This window comes from Diuraphis noxia, unplaced genomic scaffold, assembly GCF_037042655.1.
Source record: "Diuraphis noxia isolate RWA-SAM2 unplaced genomic scaffold, SU_Dnox_SAM2 contig0001, whole genome shotgun sequence".
NCBI lineage: Eukaryota > Metazoa > Arthropoda > Insecta > Hemiptera > Aphididae > Diuraphis > Diuraphis noxia.
In genome coordinates this window covers 72,766,540-72,788,715 of record NW_028301711.1, presented here as the reverse complement: position 1 = coordinate 72,788,715, position 22,176 = coordinate 72,766,540, and the positions used below count along the sequence as shown (strand labels likewise).

Below are 22,176 nucleotides of genomic sequence, written 5' to 3'. Positions count from 1 at the left end.
CTGACCGGAGTCCGCCGCCCTTGAATTCGCGTGCCTGTCATCCGATTGGCGAGCCGACCGGAGTCTACCACTCTGGATGTTTCGTTCTCCATCAGGGCGGTCGCACGTTCCCCTATGCCCTTCGCAAGGCCTCTTCCTCGCGTTCATCCTTTTCCTTGGTCGACAGAATCGTCTCGACCATGCGGATGAACTCCAGGCGATTAGTTTCGAACTGTTTAATAATTCTTCTTCGGGCTTGGGCGTCTTCTGGCAAGTCATGTGACAGGGGACCACACAGGATTTCCTCAACGTCACCCGCGTTCGGAGGTCGACTCATAATCTCAGTCATCCGAACGCGGTCGTCAATCCATCTCGGGCAGGTAAAAACCGTGTGCTCAGCAGAGTCGTCGGGGTTGACGCAGTATACGCAATAACTGTCGTTCGCCCGATTAAACCTCTTCAGGTAGCTCCGGAAGCACCCGTGCCCCGAAAGCACCTGCGTCAGTCGGAAAGTCAGGGTTAGCGGTGGCTTTGTTAACCAGCACCCAACGTCAGGGAGGAGCCGGTATGTCCATCTGCCTTTATCAGACCGGTCCCACCGAGCTTGCCAAGCTGCAATACTGATTGTTCTCTCTTGGTTTTTAACGGTGTTCGGGACGACGTCAGTCTGGTCGTCCAGGCGAACCCGAACTCTAGCCCTCTCTGTTGCTAACAGGTCTGCAGGTAGCATTGAGGCCAATACTGACGAAGCGTCGGCCGAGACTGTCCTGTAGGCACGTGTTATGCGGAGTGCGACGGCCCTCTGCGCTCTTGCCAATTCTGCGCGATTCTTAGCCGTTTTTGTCCCGCGTACGGCCTAGGTCGGCGAGGCGTACAACATCTTACTGTTTGCCACAGTGACAAGAAGCGCTCTTTTGCTTTGCGACGGTCCGCCGATGTTGGGCATCAGTCTGCCTATGGCTGTCGCTGAGTCGGTAGCCTTACGGGAGGCCTGTTGTATGTGTTTGGTGAAAGAGAGCCGAGTGTCGATCTCAACACCAAGGTATCGCATTGATCGTTTGATAGGAATTACGTGTCCTTCAACCAGAAGCTCCGGGTTGTCATATTTGTTTTTCCTTGTCAGGACTACAGCCTCAGTTTTGGTGGGGGCTAACTTCAGTCCGTTTTGTTCCATCCAAGCCGATACCTTAGCTAACACAGGATTAAGCAGGGTAGCGGCTGCCTCGCCTGTGCGGGCGATTCCTATGACGCACACATCATCGGCAAATGCCACGAGTTGGACACCCGAAGGGGTTTCCATGTCCAATAAATCGTCGTAAAAGACATTCCACAAGGCTGGTCCGAGAACCGAGCCCTGTGGCACGCCGCACGTCGTACTTCGATGGTGGAGTGTTTCGCCAACCAATATGGATCGATCCTGTAGGTAGGATCTTATCATTTTCACAAGGTAAGAGGGTACATTCTTAACCCGGAGGGCATTATCCACCTTCTTCCAGGGAGCCGTGTTGAATGCATTCTTCACATCTAGAGACACAGCCACGCAAATATCCCTGTGCTGTGCCGCACCTAACGCTGCGCCGTGTGCGGTGTTCAGCAGTCGTTCAATTGCGTCAGAAGTCGAGCTGCCTTGGCGAAACCCGTATTGGTTTGGTGATCTATGACCGGTGCTATCGAGGTGCGTGTCGAGTCTTGCCAGAATTAGCCGCTCTAAGAGTTTCCCCGAGGAATCAAGCATACACAGCGGCCTATAGCTGGACGCTTCGGTTGTCGGCTTGCCGGGGCCTTTGTGCAATAGTACTAGTCTGGATTTCTTCCATCGGGAAGGGAAGGTGGTGTTGGCCAAGCAGTTGTTGTAGACGCTGAGTAGGATGTTAGGCTTCCGGAGGAACACCTTGGCTAGAACCTCATTGGGGATACCATCAGGGCCGGTTGCCTTGCCAGGGGGAAGTCTTTTGCAGGCTTGGGCCAGTTCGGCCAGGGTGAAGTCTTCAACGGTTTCATCTTCTGCGGTTTCTGGTGGGCGGGGCTCGAGGGCCCAGTCTGTCGCTGGGGGGTTCGGGAAGAGGTGATCGGCGATCTCCGACTCCATGCCGCGGGCTTCAATTCCTGGACGTCGACGACCGATGCGTTTGGTGACGATTATGTAGGGAAGACCCCACGGGTCAGAGTCAACGGATCTGCATAGGTCGGACCAGCATTTAGCCTGGGAGGATCTTATTGCTTGCCGCAATACCTTCCTCTTGACCACATTGTGTACTTATTGTGTTATGAATTATAATAATATATTGTTTGATTTTTTGCAGATGTTTATAAAGTCCTTGATATTATATACCTACATTAGGTGTTCACATTTATTTTATTTTATATTGCAGGTCAGTAGTCACAATGCGAAACGTCGACCGCGAATCGCGTATTAAGTGCACCGCAAAACAATACGATCGCATAGATTTTCCAGGTTTCGCGCGATAATTGTTTCGAAACGAGGCGGTATTATAATAATATACATAGACAGTGTGAGGTGGTGGGTATAATAATAACAGTAGACAGTCAACGACATATATCTATTATTATTGTAGTACATACTAATGTGTATAATATTATACTGTATGTTGGCGCCGCATAAGCATTATTAAGCTGTCACCGATCGACACACACACACACACACACACACACACACACACACACACACACACACACACACACACACACACACACACACACACACACACACACACACACACACACACACACACACACACACACACACACACACACACACACACACACACACACACACACACACACACACACACACACACACACACACACACACACACACACACACACACACACACACACACACACACACACACACACACACACACACACACACACACACACACACACACACACACACACACACACACACACACACACACACACACACACACACACACACACACACACACACACACACACACACACACACACACACACACACACACACACACACACACACACACACACACACACACACACACACACACACACACACACACACACACACACACACACACACACACAAACACTCGCGCGCACCAGCTGTTATTTTAAGTTGTTTTTGTTTAATTATTTGTATCTTGTGAATTATATAATAATGTTGTGCAACACCGCCTTATCGTCCGTGTCCGCCGTCTAAGTATTATCAATTATGTTATATCATTACCATAGCCAAAGGCATACGTTTTTATATTATTAATTAGTATTCTCTCCAGCGTTGTCGCAAATAAAGCTCGTACGTGCGCAAATCGTCGTCGGCAGTTTCTACAATAAAAATTGTATTTTGTGAGCGCGAATCGCCTCTGTTTTTTTATACTTAGGTAGTTAGGTGTATTCTATGTGTGCGCAAATCGCCACATCCTTTTATATATGTTGTATCCTTGCAGGCGCTAATCGCCACTGTCAGAATTATATTTGCATTTTTTGCAAATCGTTTGCGCTAATCAACGCGATTTGTTTGTATTATATTAAATTATTATATTGGTGCAGGCGCGAATCACCTTATTGTTTTTATATTTGTGTGCGCTGATCGCCACATTTTTATTATTATATATTGTATATACGGCGCGAATCGCCGTAATTTTATTTTGTTATTATTTTATATAGGCGCTAATCGCCGCATTTTATTATTTTGTTTATTGTGTGTGTAAAAATTGTACATTATTATTTAGCATAGGTAGCAGCTGGCCAGTCTACGCTCCACAAATTGTGAGTTTTTTTATTTATTTATTTATTATTATTTATATTTTTACCTATTATCTTATTATTGCCTATTGGTGTTATTATTTTATTATTGGCTGTGCCAAACCGGCAATTTAATTTATTATATATTTATATTGTTGAGCCACAAGGGCTATATTATTAGTATATTCTACATTTTTACCTGTTGGGCCAAAAGGGCCGTAGTATCATTATTACCGTTTATTATAAATTTATCAGCATTTAAATTGAGTTACCATTTTTTACTTAGAGTTACCTATCTCCTTTTATCAGTTAAGAACACACACACACAAATATACACATCTACACACACCACCACACACTAGCACTCTCTGGTCTTACTCGGCGACCCCGTCCACTTCCCTTGAGTCGCTATATACACGTATACACATTTACACAGGTCGGTCGGTGTGTGCGTGCGCTACGAAGTAGTTGGGTAACCGGGCGCGCGTATTATTATCTTACGCTCCCGGCCCGTTCACTGTAAATAATGCGTATGACCATTAACGTATGCATAAGTTTTGTATGAGATAGGCGAGAAGATTGGTGAAAAAATACTAACCTAGGCACCTATGTAGAAAAATGGATCTTTTAATCTTAACATATCGTAAGAACATAGATATTATGATGTCAATAGTTTTTTAAGGTTTTACAGCCATTATATTGTATATTATATACAATAAATAAACAATTTACGATTATGTTTATAAAGTTATAAATTGTAGTAATTTAAGTAATAAAACTGTTGATTAACAAACCGATCGGTAAAAGTGTCCAAGGAAAAATTAATTAATTATTATAATTCAAAATTCGTAAAACATTTTCGCTATGTGTTAAAATATGTGAAAAGTGAAGTAAAAATAGTGTAATGAACAAGTTAGGAAAGCTCACTTAGTGAGCGTGCCGAATTCCCGATGTTTCCAAACGTATTTGTAAATGCATACAACAGACTATAATTCCAAATATAGGTACTATGGTATTATAAACAGAATTTGGTAGGATTTTTCCTTTGGATAGTATAAATTAAATACTTAGACAATAACTAATTAACTTAATATCAACAATTTAATACAATTATTTTTATTTATAATATGTATAATATAAGTACTATAAAAAAAAAAAAAAAATTATAATTTACCTTGAAACCATGTAGATGTCACATGAAGTAATTTTTTTAAATATTTTTCACATGGTGTATCTAAATTATTGGATATTTTAACACCGTCTGTTTTATTAGATAGTATGACAAATTTAATAAAGTAAGCAACATTGAACGCACATCAGGTAATGACTGACTCTTAATGATTAACCCAATCGCTCTTAAAATAACTTCTCGAACTCTTCTAGGAATATTTTTAAATGGAACCCATCTGCAAACAATTTTCATAAAATGTGCAACATCGATCCTGATAAAACATCTGGGAGTCCAATGCAAATCTGAAGCTATACGACCAGTTAGGATATCTGCACACATTCTTACATAATCTTGTAGCAAAGAATACTGTGTGAACACCTGAGAAATAGCCCATAAAAGAGCTAGAGAGTTATCACATATTGTTTCTTTAGACTTTGGTACATCGCATGCAGCCCACTGTCTTAGCCAATTTGCAATTGCTGAATTTGAATGCCTTTCACTAACCATGTTGGTCACTGTGAAACTTTGTCCTGGTGTTTTATGATACACTACACATTCATATAAATTATAAGTATACAACATTTGAATATCCTAGGCCTAATTTTTTGAATTTTTTGATGATTGAACCAGTTGCATCAATAACCAATGTTGGCTTAGTTTTATTTTTACAGTAGCTTCGATATAGATGTATTTGTTCATTCGAATGGTAGTGAACAAAAAAAGGATCACACCCTATATCTCGTATGACACCATTGAAGTCGTCTTCACCCTTCATTATAGTTAATGCTGTTAAAGTATCATCGTTTCTTTTATTAGCTCGGATTTGTTTTGACTTTTGAAGCCGTAGGGCGTTTCCCGTTGGTGAAATCGCTGGTTCACAATCCCTAGGGGATAAATATTGTTATCATTACTAAGTCGGTAGTGCATAGAATTTTGTAAGAATTTCGTTTTGCAAATTAGTATACAAAACATGATTTAAATTTTAAAATATTCTATGTATGTACCTATACAAAATAGAATCATTAGAGAGTTGTAACAATTTTTTTCAAATTATATATAATTTATACTAAGCCAAGGCTTAGAGTAAAGGGTCTAAGCATTCCGGCGGAGAAATAGTTTGTGAAACGCAACATAATAGCGTTCACAAATGTACAATTATTATCAAATAATAATTTACACATTTAACTAAAATTAACACAGTTCAATATTTATGTGTTTCTTACCCATTTTCATAAGGCGCATAGCTTCTTTTTCCATGTAAATTTCACATACACCATCATTAACCAAGGAATTAGCAGATTTCTTAACTACTGGACCTAGCATTCAGCATTTACGCTTATTTTTATGTTCTACATTGCAATTACCAGAATAAATACAATGCATCAAAACTCTATAATTATAAAAGTTAAATATTAGGTGTTTATTAGGCAAACTTAGGCACTAGTATTTACTAGAGTAGGTTAAATTAATTTTTCCAAAAAAACTACATTTGTCAATGCGATTTTATAAAATATAACAATACAATACATATATATATATATACTCTAAAAGCTTCATACATCAACAAATAATATTTTTAAATTACAGAAAATAAATCTTGGTATTAATATGTAATTTAGTCCAAATTTTAATTTAAAATGTCTATAAAAAATAACTATGTTTATATACTTTTTAGATTTTTTTGTTCAGTATGAACTATTTATGAGAATCTTTGTTTTAAATTTTTAATTCTTAATTACATTTAATAACTTAAAAATTACAATGTTTTAATTACCAAAAAAACACATATAATTGTAAAATCAATACATTCATCGCTCCTCTCAAGGTTCATTTTCCCAGCACTCCCACCTTCGAATTTCGAGTTGAAACCTATACCTGTCGTTTGTACGTGTTTGTACTTCAAATAAGATCGTTTCTATCAATTTACATTTATTTTCCTAAAATAAATATTTTAAATATTATCTGAGCTGAAATAAAAAATATAATTTAACTAAAAAATATGTATTAATTAATAAAAAAGCGGGTAAGTGGGTATCGCTCTGCTGTACATTAGGGGGGGAGGGTGAACTTCTGACTAGGGTAGGTTAAATTTGAATGCAATGATGGGTATCATAGTATACGAAAAACGATTCTGAACAGAAACGGTTTATCTGTTTAGGATATATTATATATTATTAAAAATTTTCAAATCTTAAATTTAAAAAGACAATTTTTTATGAATTTCTACCTTAAAATAATTTGTGAATTTTTGTGATTTTTACTATAAATATCAGTAAAAATGTATTTGTTGGGTAGAAAAGCTTGAAAATGTAATACAAGGCTTCTAACACATTGTAACAATATCAGTTGAAAAATATTAAAAATACATAGGCAGGATTTTTTTTTTATAAGCATTTAAAGTTCAAATTTTGACTAAATACTTAAAAATTACGACAATGTTCTAATTATCTTAGAAATTCATAAAAACTTTCTTTTTAATTCTAAGATTTAAAAATTACGACAATGTTCTAATTATCTTAGATAGAAATTCATAAAAACTTTCTTTTTAATTTTAAGATTTAAAAATTTAATACAAAGCTCCTAACATATTTTTACAATAGCAGTTCAAAAATAAAAGAAATATATAGTCACAATTTTTTTTTATAAGCATTCAAAGTTTGAATTTTGACAACATATGTAAAAATTACGAAAATCATGAAAATTCGCAAATTATTTTATGCTAGAAATTCATAAAAAATTTTCATTTTAAATCTGAGATATGAAAATTTTTAATAATCTATGATATATCCTAGACAGATAAACTGTTTCAGCAGAGCGACATCCACTACTTACCAGCTTTTTATTTAACTTTTAGGTTTATGTTTTTCTAAAACCGTATATATTAATTTTTTTCACCCTTATATTTATCTGTGTATAACCACTATCAACTTTTGATTTTCAAATGGTAACATATATTAAAAATATCATGAATTAATAAAACTTTTTTTTTTTCATAAATTCAAGTGTTAACACTGATGTGACAATATTTCTACCCAACAAATACATTTTTACTGATATTTATAGAAAAAAAAAGTTAAAAAGTTGAAAATTAAAAAGTCAGTAAACAGCTCAAAATATTTTGAAAATTTCAAGTATCTGCGGTCATTTGTTTTAGTTACATTAAAATAAGAAAATTGCTAAATGTGAAATCCAGTGAAAATCCAATGTTGTAAAACTTTTTAATTTCAAACGCTCATAAATATTTAATTTGAATTTCCTGTGAATATTTTTTTTGTGATAAAGATTGAAAAACTTGTAAGGAATCTTGTATTAAATTTTCAAATCTTAGATTTAAAAAGATAAATTTTTATGCATTTCTAGGTTAAAATAATTTGCGAATCTTTGTGATTTTTACGTATTTTGTCAAAATTCAAACTTTGAATGTCTATGAATAGTTCAACTTAAGTCGAATTTTTTTGAAAATTGCATGGTGGATAAAATATACTTACATAAACATTCGGTGAAATTTTGCATATGTTACATCAAAAACCAAAATCTATATTGTCGAAAACTGATTGTGCATACAATTTCCCGTTTTTCCCTTAATTTTTAGTTTGTTCATCCCGAATATTTAGAAAAATAGTTAAACTTTTATTTTTATTTTCTAAAGCTACGTGCATCTATAGACACGAATATATTTTGAGGAAGTTTAATTAGTTTAAATAGTTGTTAATCTATATATTGATAATCCATTGACGATATAATATTATTTGTAGACTAAGACTAGGTATATAATATATAGTGGTTATACACAGATAAATATAAGGGTGAAAAAAATTATTATATACGGATTTAAAAAAACATAAACCTAAAAGTTAAAAAAAAGCTGTTAAGTCGTGGATGTCGCTCTGCTGTACAGTAGTTTACAAGTGGGTTACTGTAATGGATGGAATTAAATTTGAATCCAATGATATTATATCATTGTATACGAAAAACGATTCTGAGCGGAAACAGTTTATCTGTCTAGGATATATTATAGATTATTAAAAATTTTCAAATCATAGATTTAAAAAGAAAATTTTTTATGAATTTCTAGCATAAAATAATTTGCGAATTTTCATGATTTTTACATTTTTTGTCAAAATTCAAACTTTGAATGCTTATAGAAAAAAAATTGTGACTATATATTTCTTTTATTTTTCAACTGCTATTGTAGCAATATGTTAAGAGCCTTGTATTAAATTTTCAAGCATTTCTACCAAACAAATACATTTTTATCGATATTAGTTTTAAAAAAACTAATAATGATCGAAGATTGCAAATACGAGTACCTATGAATAGTTCAACTCAAGTTGAAAATTTTTGAAAATTGAATGGTGGATAGAATATACTTACATAAACAATCGGTGAAAATTTCATGTATCTATGGTCATTTGTTTTAAAGTTACATCAAAAACTAAACTCGATTTTTTCAAAAACTGATTGTGCATAAAATTTCTAGTTTTCCCTTAATTTTATTTTTAGCTTGTTTATTCCGATATTTAAAAAAATATTGAGAATTTTTACTTTTGACCCAAAGTACCAACTAGATTCATTTTCTAATCGAACGAGGTACTGAAGTCGAAAATCGAAGCACTTTTACTGCCCCAAAATGTGATGAAAGACACAAAAAAAAAAAATACAAAAAAAAAAACACACATATCATTATAAAATCAATACATTCCTCGCTCGGCTCTGTATCTAAAAATTTAATTTAATTTCCATTTTAAATATTTAATATACACATTTTGTATTTTACACTGTAAAAAAACTAGTTCAAAGAATCGTTATTTGTTTTTAGTTTGTTTGTGTTAAATCTAAGATTTTAAAATTTAATACAAGGCTCCTATCATATTTCTACAATAGCAGTTGAAAAATAAATAAAATATATATGAATAATTTTTTTTTTTAAAAGCATTCAAAGTTTGAATTTTGACTTAATACATAAAAATTACGGCAATGTTCAAACTGTCTTAGATAGAAATTCATAAAAGTTTTTCTTTTTAATTCTAAGATTTGAAAATTTAATACAAGGTTCCTAAAATATTTTTACAATAGAAGTTGAAAAATAAAAGAAATGCATAGTCACATTTTTTTGTTTACAAGCATTTAAATTTTAATTTTGACAACATACGTAAAAATCACGAAAATTCGCAAATTATTTTAAGCTAGAAATTCATAAAAAAATTTTTTTTAAATCTAAGATTTTATATATCCTAGACAGATAAACCGTCTTCGTTCAGAATCGTTTTTCGTATACAATGATACCTATCATAGTGTCATTGCATTCAAATTTAACCTAACCTAGTCAGAGGTCCACCCCACCCCTAATGAACAGCAGAGCGATACCCACTTACCCGCTTTTTTTAATGTGCAAGTGAAGTTAAAATTCAACTATTTATCGAACATTTTTCAGTTTGAAATTCATAAATGGTTTACTTTTCAAAGCTAAAATTATAACTGTATAATACTCTTCCAAAATTTACTTACCTTGATCAAAAAAAAAAAGTTTACAGAGAAGCAACATTAAATTGTTTTAAATTGTATACAATGTACAATTATATTTTTAGGAGTTGCCGTTGCTACTAATAGTGTATGGAAAGAAATAAGTTGGACTATAGGTGACCGAATGTCTAACAATGCTATTCATTTATTTTGTGCAAGAGGGGAGATATGGAATTAAGGAAAAACTTGGCATATATACAGTAAAAAAGTCAATTCCTAAGGTCCATGCTGAAAGTAATAATAATATATTAGATGATAATGGTATGTAAGAATTTAAGCATAAAACTGTATTTTTATCAGAATAAAAGAATATGTTTTTTTTTTTAATGTCTAGAAAGCCTCATTAGTGATGGGACAAAAGAATTTGTTTTCACATTTTCCGCAGATGAGTGGAATCAAATACTTACATCCTCTTGAAGTTTTTTATAAGTTGAATGATAAATCAAGGCCCATGCAAAATTCCAAGTAATTCTTGATTAATTAATTTTGGATGTCTGAAGTTATGATAAATGTTTTTATTTTTTTATAACACATTACATTATAGTTTTCAAAAATGTAATTGGTCGCCGATTCTAGCTGAGCATTTCTGGGAGCACACTAAATTACTGTGTTGTTTATCATTCCGTAGAAATAAAGTGACTCCAAATGGAAATAATTATGCAGTAGTCATCGGTCGACGCTCAATTTGTGGATCAAACTTTAAAGGAATTATACATGACAGACCATCTGATAACTCTAGGTAAATTTGTCTGTTATATTCATTATTTTTCAATAGTAGGAAATACATTTTAGATTAATGGAAAAGAAAAAAAAAATGGTTAAATACCTAACAATTTTTACAAGAAATCAGTGTATGACCAAAATGATTACAATTCAAAAATATTCATAGAGACTTTATTATTTTATTTTATTATACATAATCATATGTTTAAAACATTTAGATTAATAATATGGTATCATACGAATATTAGTTCCATAGGTTAAGTCACTCTAATTTCTAAACTAACGTAGTTAACAGTAATCTGCTGAGCATAAATTTGTTATGTTACGTACTTATAAGACGGAGTCAATAAATTGACCTGAAAAGTAAAAATGTCTTAATATTTTTCTAAATAATCGGAATAAACAAACTAAAAATTAAGGGGAAAATGGTTAATTTTACGCACAATCAGTTTCTGATCAATATTGTTACATATTAGGTCGAACGGTATAGAATTTATCAGTTATAGGTCCTAGTCTTTAGAAATGTAGAAATATAATGAACAATGCCACATTTACTGAATATAACACCTCCTCCAACCACCAATAATTTAAAGAGCTGTACCCTGCGACCAATATCAACGAAAAATAAAAATGTAACGCTTAAATTCATGAAAAAAATGCTTTATTAATTCATGATATTTTAATTATATGTTACCATTTGAAAATCAAAAGTTGATAGTGGTTCTACCAATAAATATAAGGGTGATAAAAATGTTGTTAATAATTCTGTTCGGTTCGGGTTGGCAGTACTTTGACAATATTTGGTTCGACACCGAAAAATAAGGTTCAACCTGAGTCTAATTTTAACAAGTAAAAATCAATAAACAATAATATATCTACCAATACGGTCTGTTTAGCATTTTGTTGTTTTTGTACTGTACTAATCTAAAACTGACTGTTTTTAAGTCACCCTACTGCCCATACTAATATCTCACTAGTTAATAACACAATTCATTTTACGTAAAATATTTATACTTTAAATGAACAATATTATAGTAGATTTGATTTAATGCTTTGTCACAAAATTATAAAGGTTAGGTTTGTCTCAATTGTACGTCGAATATGGATAGTCAAACTATCACTTCGACTGAATGTCATATATATCTAATAGGTATTGCTTAGGTATCTCCTGTGTGAGTCCGCTGGTAAGTCGCCAGATGGCAATTTTGATTAAACGACTTGTCAAATATGTTACACAACAACGATTAATCCTCTGTGTGCGTCCTCGAGTGTACTATCAAATTGCTACTTACGCTGAACGACTTGTCACATATGTCGCAAGGGTACGGTTTCTCCCCTGTGTGCGTCCGTCGGTGTATAGTCAAGTTGCCTTTTGTATTGAATGACTTGTCACATATGTCGCACGGGTATGGTTTCTCTCCAGTGTGTGTCCGTCGGTGTTTAGTCAAGGAGCTTTTTTCATTGAATGACTTGTCACATATGTCGCACGGGTACGGTTTCTCCCCTGTGTGCGTCCGTCGGTGTATAGTCATGTGGCTTTTTTGATGGAATGACTTGTCACATATGTCGCACGGGTACGGTTTCTCCCCTGTGTGCGTCCGTCGGTGTTTAGTCAAGGAGCTTTTTACATTGAATGACTTGTCACATATGTCGCACGGGTACGGTTTCTCTCCAGTGTGTGTCCTCAAGTGTACTATCAAACTGCTACTTACGCTGAACAACTTGGCACATATATCGCACGGGTACGATTTCTCTCCTGTGTGCGTCCGTCGGTGTTTAGACAAGGAGCTTTTTTCATTGAACAACTTGTCACATATGTCGCACGGGTATGGTTTCTCCCCTGTGTGCGTCCGTCGGTGTATAGTCATCTGATTTTTTTGATTGAATGACTTGTCACATATGTCGCACGGGTATGGTTTCTCCCCTGTGTGCGTCCGTCGGTGTATAGTCATGTGACTTTTTTCATTGAATGACTTGTCACATATGTCGCACGGGTACGGTTTCTCCCCTGTGTGCGTCCGTCGGTGTATAGTCATGTGACTTTTTTGATTGAATGACTTGTCACATATGTCGCACGGGTATGGTTTCTCCCCTGTGTGCGTCCGTCGGTGTATAGTCATGTGGCTTTTTTGATTGAATGACTTTTCACAAATATCGCACGGGTACGATTTCTCTCCTGTGTGCGTCCGTCGGTGTTTAGTCAAGGAGCTTTTTTCATTGAATGACTTGTCACATATGTCGCACGGGCACGGTTTCTCCCCTGTGTGCTTCAGAGGGTGTATTGATAGTTTGCTTTCACTGTTGAACGAATTTTTACACACGTTGTATGGATATTCTGTTTTGTCCACGCGTATTTTCTGGCTACTGTTAAGATCGTTCATTTAAATGTTTTTTTTTTCGATTTTTGGCAATGTCACCTTTATCGCTTATTCACTAATTAAATATAAATAAACTGCAGTATTCTTGATTTGTAGAACTAAGTTATTATAGTTATGAGTTTTTTGTAAATTTACATGGTTACTAAGCCTTATTTGTCTTGCAACATTCAAATTTTTTTTATCATTGTTAGTTTTTTGAGCCGATATATTTATTTGAATACTATTAAGCTTCTACAAAAATTGAAATCTAATAAGAATTATAACAATTAAATCGCTCAAAATTAAATATTATGTTTTGTGAACAAGACAGTTCCAAATACCTGTCGGAAATTGTACAATTACATAGGTACAACAAAACATTAGTTTTATACTATAATATTTTTTTTTTATAAACTATTTATATCATCTGATTCAATTTTGTTTGATACCACTGATAATTTTAATTAGAGGTCGGATTTATATTCTCTTAAAATCCTTAAAATATGATTTTTTTTTGTCGCATAAATTAGGCAATATATTCTCTTAATATTCTTTTAAAATACCAGATATATGATGTTTTATGTCCTTAAATATGCAAAATATTCTTTTAATATTAAAAAAATTCAGTTTAAATTTATTTTAGCTAATGAAATAACCTACGTGCTATCTCAATCGATAAGGAATACCTGGAGATTAATTTTTATTAAAATCCAGAAATTAATTATTTATAAATAGAATAATTTAGTGAACATTATACCTATCAAAGTGCTGATATACGTGAAATATATTCATTATATGCTGATATTACAAAAATATTCTCAAACATTCTCTAACGTGTTAAATATTCTCTAACCTATAAAATATGCTTTTTTATGCAAAATAAAATTTTTCATTTTTCGTGTTTCATGAATCGTAAAGATTTCTCACTCCCACTTAACTGCATAGACTAGACTACACACAAACATTTATAATGTCAAAAAAGTTTTTATTTTTGGCGCTCGTAAACCAAACGATTGAATAAAATGTTAAATTATTTAAATTAAATTAAGTATAACATACTAAATAACATTACTATTTGGATGTGGAAGGTGAACAAAAAATATGTAATTGCTCGTTGTCTAAGCTGCTTAGTGTAGATTTGTTTGACGAAATGAGCACAAGCTTGAAGCTTATAAGACAAACTACCTATTTCCGTTATCGTCTTGCATAAATAACTTCTGTAACAAATCAATACATTTTTAGCTTCTATAGCTATAACTAGTGGGTCAGCAGTCTTCTTTTTCTTCCATCTTATTATTTTAAGGGACATTTTGTGTACTTATATCATCACAAATGTTCTCGTTCTTCTCAAAGAAAGGGTAATTTTCATTAATATTTCCAAGCTCCTTATGGTTTTGAATAAGTGAAAATTGTTCATTCAATTCAGCCAACTCTGGCTATGGATCAGCTAAATATTAGGAAATCCACAACGAGCTAAACAATTCATAGTAATTGTGTAGCTAGCTTCCACAAATTCTTAGATACAAATTGCGATGTATTTATAAGCTACTTATTTGGATAGTAGTTGCAGATGTAAACAGTTTTTTCAAAACCTTTTCAAGAATAAAATTAACCAATTTCATTTTATGCCTCACCTTGAAGTTTTTGATAATACTTATATCTAAATGTTGGCTTAAGGATGTCATATTTGGTTGCAAATATTCTAATGTAATGTTTTTTTATTTACACACAATTATCAATAAGAAGAAGTATGGACCTAGATTTTTCCTATAGTTCCTTTTTTTCATTCATACAGCCAGCTTGAACATGTAATTTAAGTCATTCGTGCATTTTTATTCGCGTTGTGATGAACTGGCATTTTATTTAGGGCCAGTTTTATGAAGCATTGAGGGTTTAAGCTTTTTCTCACTACTAGTAGCAGCAGGTTATCTTTTTACTCCCGGTTACATTGACTCATAATAAAACTGTTTTATTTATAATTGTCTATATTGATTTTTCATTGACTTCCTTTTTGAAATATAAAGAACATAAACTTCTGTTTAACCAAACATCAGTAGCAATAAGTAGATTGATACCTATTTTTTTATGTGATTCTTTAGTTTTTTATTTCAACGTTATCCTAGAAACTCAAATACCACGATTTGTTATTAACGAAAACCATTCACTTAAGACCTCGTAAACTTCGAATCTTCCCCTTCCTGCTTACATTTTTATTGCTAGTTTGAGTTGAATTGAGTAGGTAAGTAATATGAATTCTTCTTTGAGAAATTTCACCACCGTTTGATTTCGGAAAGTATAATTTTTCAGCGATTTTACGTTATGAAGTGTCTGAAAGAAACAATTCCACTTTGTTCAAAACCAATATTTTTTCTTTGTAGCTTTTGGGAGATATATCTTTTCGAGACATATTGTTACCTTTAAATTCATGTTAAAACTGAAAGCGGTTATTACCACGGTAGAAAGTATGCTTCTGATAACAATCCTATACATTTTGTCAACAAAATCTCATTAAGGTTTAAATGGTAATTCTTTTGGGTTTGCGTTTGGGCGAATTGCCTTTTTACCCGTATAATAAAAGTAATGTGTTTAGGCGAGACAATATATTTTTTTTCCTGAATTTTTTGATCGGGATTATCATTTTTCATATTTTGTTTATCATTTATCTTTAGATTGGACATAATTAGTGAGCGAAGGTTCTTTTGATTACTGACGATAAAAATAATCATAATGGTAAAACCCGATTAAATTGTCATACAAAAGTAAAAGGCGTGGATGTCAATATTAACCGGTGACAACATTAGGTGGAATCCATTGCAATATAGGTAATGAATAGGGTTGGGAATTCGATGCACTTTTCATTGTTTTTTAAATATAACTTAGCAATGCTCGTATTGTTAAAAAATTGTTTGATGAGAATAAGAAACTTTATTTTGCTTTAAAAAAAATGTTTTTGGTTTTTAGTCATTTTCTTAATATTGTTAAAAATGTTTGGGCCATTTTTGAGATTTTTTATTTTAATATTCTTACATACAATACCATTATTTACATACCAACATGATACACAACACTAATGACATAGACCGCCGGCGTTCAGCAAAATTAGTGTTAAAAATATATCATTGGAATCATCTTTCCAGTAAAATAAAAAAGTTTTAACTCAATAAAACTGTTCAATATCACAACCACAAACATGACTCATGGTCCATGTGATGATCTGAATTGTTTTTACCTTGTATGGCAGATGGAAAATGTACAAAGCGTTTTCCTAAAGATAACTAACGACCAACTATATGACTATATCACAAACGTCGACCTAATACCTTATACCTAATATATCGTTAAGGATATATTGATAATGGTGGTCAGTTATTCACTATTAATATCAACAGCACAGATATCGACATTGGCAATCGTTGGTCGGTACCATAATAGCAAAACATCTAATGCTCACATTAAAGTTCTGTAGTTCGGGAAGTCCATCAAATACATTTGCAATTATGTGAATAAAGGCAGGGACATGGCTGTTTCAAGTTTAAAATACCGATATTAATACTCTTAAATTGATTGACAACGACGAAATAATGTGCTACTAAGTTGGCCGGTACCTCGGCTCCAATGAAGCAGTCTACCGTATTTTTGGTTTCCCAATTTATGAACGGGGCTCGACATTCCGAAACTTAAATAACTGATGCATATTGCTTATTGTATAGCTGCCATTAACACGTGTATTTTGTTATTAGTTATTGCAGTCATAAGTATAATCAACAGTTATATTTCATACTACATATAAATTATTTTATAAAAACATATTAAAATAATAGCTAATATAACATCCTCGAATATAACATTTAATTATAAAACTTTAAATTGATTCCTATAGCTTTATGATAAATATTTTTAGTGTTTTATTCGTTATTTTTTTGGTTTTAGTTTTTAACTCACAGTCATTTTTATCTTTGAGTTAGTAATTTAGTTATAAACAAATTGAATTGATAAATAAAAAATAAAAATGAAACGAAATAAATTACTTCTTTCTTTTAATTAAATGTTTAATTTGATCGTGCATATCGTTCCCTAACAGTAACAACACGTACCTGCAAATTTTTGATTTTTTTTTTTTATGATATCAAAATACTTAGAATCTATTTGCGCAAATGTTTCATTGTCCATATTATTATCCGTAAACATAGTGATAATCTCAAAAAATAGATAATATTGACACCACCAAAGACTGTCTATGATATACTGGACTGGTATCGATTATCTTATCAGAGGCCCTCAGATGAGCTGCCACATGAGGTACAACAAGGGGTAAAGTGCCATCTAAACATGAGTTATAAGAACATGCCCGTAACCTAATGTTCACAACACGGACAAATACGAAAACATAGTAATATAATATTTTACAATTTATTTATTTATATATATGAACACAATGTTATATGAATATTTTAACATACAAAATAGTATGACGTTATAACGGCGATGTCGATTCTACGCGTACCGTACGACTGACAGGTTACAGACTACATATCTTAGTCCGAAGTTCTATCTACTGCGGCTGTAATGCTATCTTAGTAACTAATACCATTAAGATAACATTATATAACAAAATTTTCCATCGTGTGTGGAAATTATCGATAATCAAACTAAAAAAATAATAAACCACGATAATCTCTAGCTAATTAGGTAATTATTGTTATTTACTAGAAAATAACGTTATTTTGATGTTTAACATCATTTACTGTAACATATATATACCTATACTAGCTGATCCGATCTAGGCCTGCGTAATTACTATTTGACATGGCCGATTATCAATCATAAGTTGTAATCTTTACCGGTTAATCGGATATCCGATTAATTCAATAATTAATTTAGTATCAATCGATTAATCCCATTATCTGCATTATCGATTAATTCAATAATCGATTTATAAATAATACATTAATATCACAATTCAGCAATAGCGCTATAAATAACCGATTAATTCAAATATGGATAATATGATAATAAATTATACTGTCCTAATGTAATGGATATTATTACTTTATTAGATGTCAAAATTACAATAAATTTGTATGTATTATACTTTGTTAAGTGCAACCATGGTTGTACATGACAAAACTCTTGTATATGAAAGATGTAACACTTTTACATGACAAACATTTAAAAAAAACTCCAACATAATGAATTAAATAACAAAATAAATAAGAAACTGTTTTTAAAGACATTTAAAAAAAATTAAGGAACTGTTTAAAATTAGAGTATAGGTTTAGGACAACCTAAAATCTAAACATCATAAATCTTTTATGAAATGGGAATTTTTTATTTATGGACCTATATTCATAAGGTCCGTTACATTAGCACCACCATTTTTGAAAATCCAAAAAAAATTTATATTAACCATTGTTATCTCATTTGTATACATTTGTAATCCTAATATGAACATTTTGTACACTCCTTAAAATCACCCAAAAATAACTTTGGTTATTTTCATTAATAATTTCAATTTTGTATTTTATTATCTTCTTATTAATTATTGAGTTTGCCACCTTGAGTTTTCTTCTCATCTCGATCTATGTTCGAGAGTATTTAAGAAAATGTATTTTAAATTTAAATTATTTTGGTAATAATAATTTATATTAATGTCGGTGTTGAATTTTACAATGCTTCACAAAAGTTATCATGAAGTATTTAAGAGATAAAATTACCTATATTTTATTATATAAAATATAAAACAAGGTTCATTTAAATGGAAATTGTTTTAACAAATTAAAAAACAAAAATGTGTAATAATATATTATGTAACATATAAAAATTAATTACTCTGCCAATACAGAAATAAATGCCAACATTAATTTTTATTGATTTAGAAATAATTAAAGCTATAATTACAAATCGGATCTCTATATATCTAAGTTTGTGTTCTATGAAGACGACAGTTTTCAAAATCCGTTCAAATCTAACGAATTGTTATTACATTTTTTCTTTATGTTATTCCATTTACTTTTTTTTAAATGTTTGTATTAGATTTATTTATTTTTACTCCTTAATCAGAAGCTATTATTATTATTTATGAGTATTACAATTCATAATAAGAATAGGTTGTATAATATTGCATATTATGCAACCTATTGCTACTTATGTTAAGTTTTCGATACATATTCTCACTTGATCAGATCTGTGTATAAGCTGTCATTAGAATTTACATAGAGGTCTACTGATTATATTAAATAACTATTGTTGAATTAAGTGGTACCAATTGAGCAAACTGAGTTTTCGTAGACATTGTCATACACAGTTGCGATGGTATAAAATAACAATACAATTATCAACAAATATGCACAACTAACTGATAAAAGCATATCTAGATTCACGAAACGATATAATCAGTATACACAGTCTAACCTTATAAATATGACGTATGCGTAAAATGTACGTATATAACCATTCTAGGGTTTTAAAAGACTGATGCGCTAAACTCAAAGAGATATCAATACGAGCAAACAATGATATGGGAGTTGTAAGAGAGCTGACAATAGAAGAAGAAGACGAAGTGCAGTGACTTAGACATGTTGTAGTGGGTCACGCCGAAGCCTCACTGATCTTGATGAAGAGAAGCTTCTTGATTCCACCTGTTAGCACACCAGTTAAAAGAAGGAAGCCAAGAGCAGAAGAGAAGGTAAGGGATGAAAATTCTGCGACCAATAAAAAGAAAAAAGCAAAAATGAAGATCGAAGAGCAGGTTCAAATCAAGAAGAAGAGAACACAAAATGCAATTCTGAAGAAGAGACAAGGTATCATTATCTCTGCCAACTCCGAGGGTATGGCCTCGTGTACATTGGCGAGCGGCGAGCGGTAAGCGTCGAGCGGCGCGTTGGGAAAAAAATTTAAACTCATATAATTTAAATCTGAGTGTGTACATTGGTTACTAGCGGCGAGCGGTAGCGGCGCGGCGTGTCTCAAATCAAACATGTTTGAATTTCACCGCTCGCCTTTCATGAAATATTTATTTTAATGATGATATTTTATTTATTAATATAATATGATTCAATGTAAAAATAGTCTTAATGATTAAAATTCTGGTCTTAATACTCGATGAACGTCAAAACAACCATAATTTGTTTATTTTGCTATTTAAAGAATTGTACCAAGTTTCCAAAATAATAGATAAATATGTTCAGAAGATTTCTGTTGTTGAGTTGTACGCAGTATGGGCAAAACCATTGTAGTTGTAGTTCATACTGCTCATAGTGAACACATATTTTGTAAATTACTCTGTATCATATAGTGACACTCTATATCACTCTACTTCATAATGTCAAAATCAAATATTATAATAATGCTATGCGAGAAATTTTAATTTCGGAAGTACAAATCAGACCATCTTTATGGGATGATACTCACCCTGAGTACTTAAATGTCGAAAAAAACAAAAAATTGTGGTGTGAAATTGGAAAATTAGTTGGAATACCCGGTATGTATACTTTGAAAATATAGGTATTCAGTTTTAGTATGTTAATGTAAAATATTTATAAATCATCACTAGAATAATTAACCTTTTACAACAATATACTTGTATATAATTTATAAAAAAAAATTATATCATATACCAAGGCAATGCATAGCATGGTGTTGGGGGAGGGGATCCCTTTCGTCTAGGCCTACAATAAGATGAATACTTACCTATTCAAAATATTAAATAACGTAGCTACCAATTTTTCGATGACTGTAAAATGTTCACACATTTTTACTCGAAGTATTTTATTGTAATTTGTTTTAGTATAAGTTACACTCATTGTTCCACTCAGAACCTTTAATAATAATACATTTAATTCGACAAACCATTACCTATAAAAAGTGCTTTATAAAAAACTAAGTTCCATCATAAAACAATATTTGACATAGGAAATAAGTGAAAAACATGGTTTTTAAATTATTTTGTATCCAAATTTTAGGGAGCGATGCAAAAATAAAATGGAAAAACACAAAGGATACGTTTAGAAAAGAACTACAAAAAGAACCAATTAGACGTTCAGGTGATAGCGGGATTGAATATAAATCTAAATGGCCATTTTTTCAAATGATGATGTTTGTAAAGGATTCTTTACTTCCTAGTTCTATGTCCGGAAATTTAAATGTTGGAGAACCAGATTCATTTTCATTACATGAAGCTACTGCAGATGAAGCCAACGAAAGTGACCTTGACGTAACGGGTACATCATTTACTGATGTGACATCTCCGTCTACATCTACGTTACATTTAACCGATATTAATCCCAAGGTTACTTCAAAAATGAAAAGAAAGAAAAAAAATAGTGAAGCAGATGATACTCATAGACTTTTAGAACTAGAAGAAAAAAAATTGCCATTCTGCAACAAGCACAAGACACAGAAAATAAAAAAAATGAGGACCCAGACGCTCAATTTCTTCTCAGTATCCTACCATACATAAAAGAATTTGATCCTTTAGAAAAACTCGAAATCAGGAGTCAAATTCAAAATGTAGTTCTAAACGCTTATAGAAAAAAAAAAAATACATCGGGAAACCGCTCACAGCTTGAGTCTATTCAAGACATTCAGACCGACCTTCTAAACCAGCCAAGCGTAAAAAAAATGTACCGTCCATATCAGGAAAGTATTTTTAATTCTACTCTAGGACAATCCCAGTGGAGT

The 22,176-nt window shown here is 32.3% G+C and overlaps 1 protein-coding gene and 1 pseudogene across 1 annotated transcript; one reads left to right on the top strand and one right to left on the bottom strand.

Annotated features, from left to right (window-relative positions):
• Positions 1 to 22,176, top strand: part of LOC149061615 (uncharacterized) — a 587,539-nt pseudogene that overhangs the window by 74,974 nt on the left and 490,389 nt on the right.
• Positions 12,385 to 13,521, bottom strand: LOC107168830 (uncharacterized). Its single transcript, XM_015518361.2, has one exon. It carries the CDS (start codon positions 13,519 to 13,521, stop codon positions 12,385 to 12,387), a length of 1,137 nt encoding a protein of 378 aa, XP_015373847.2.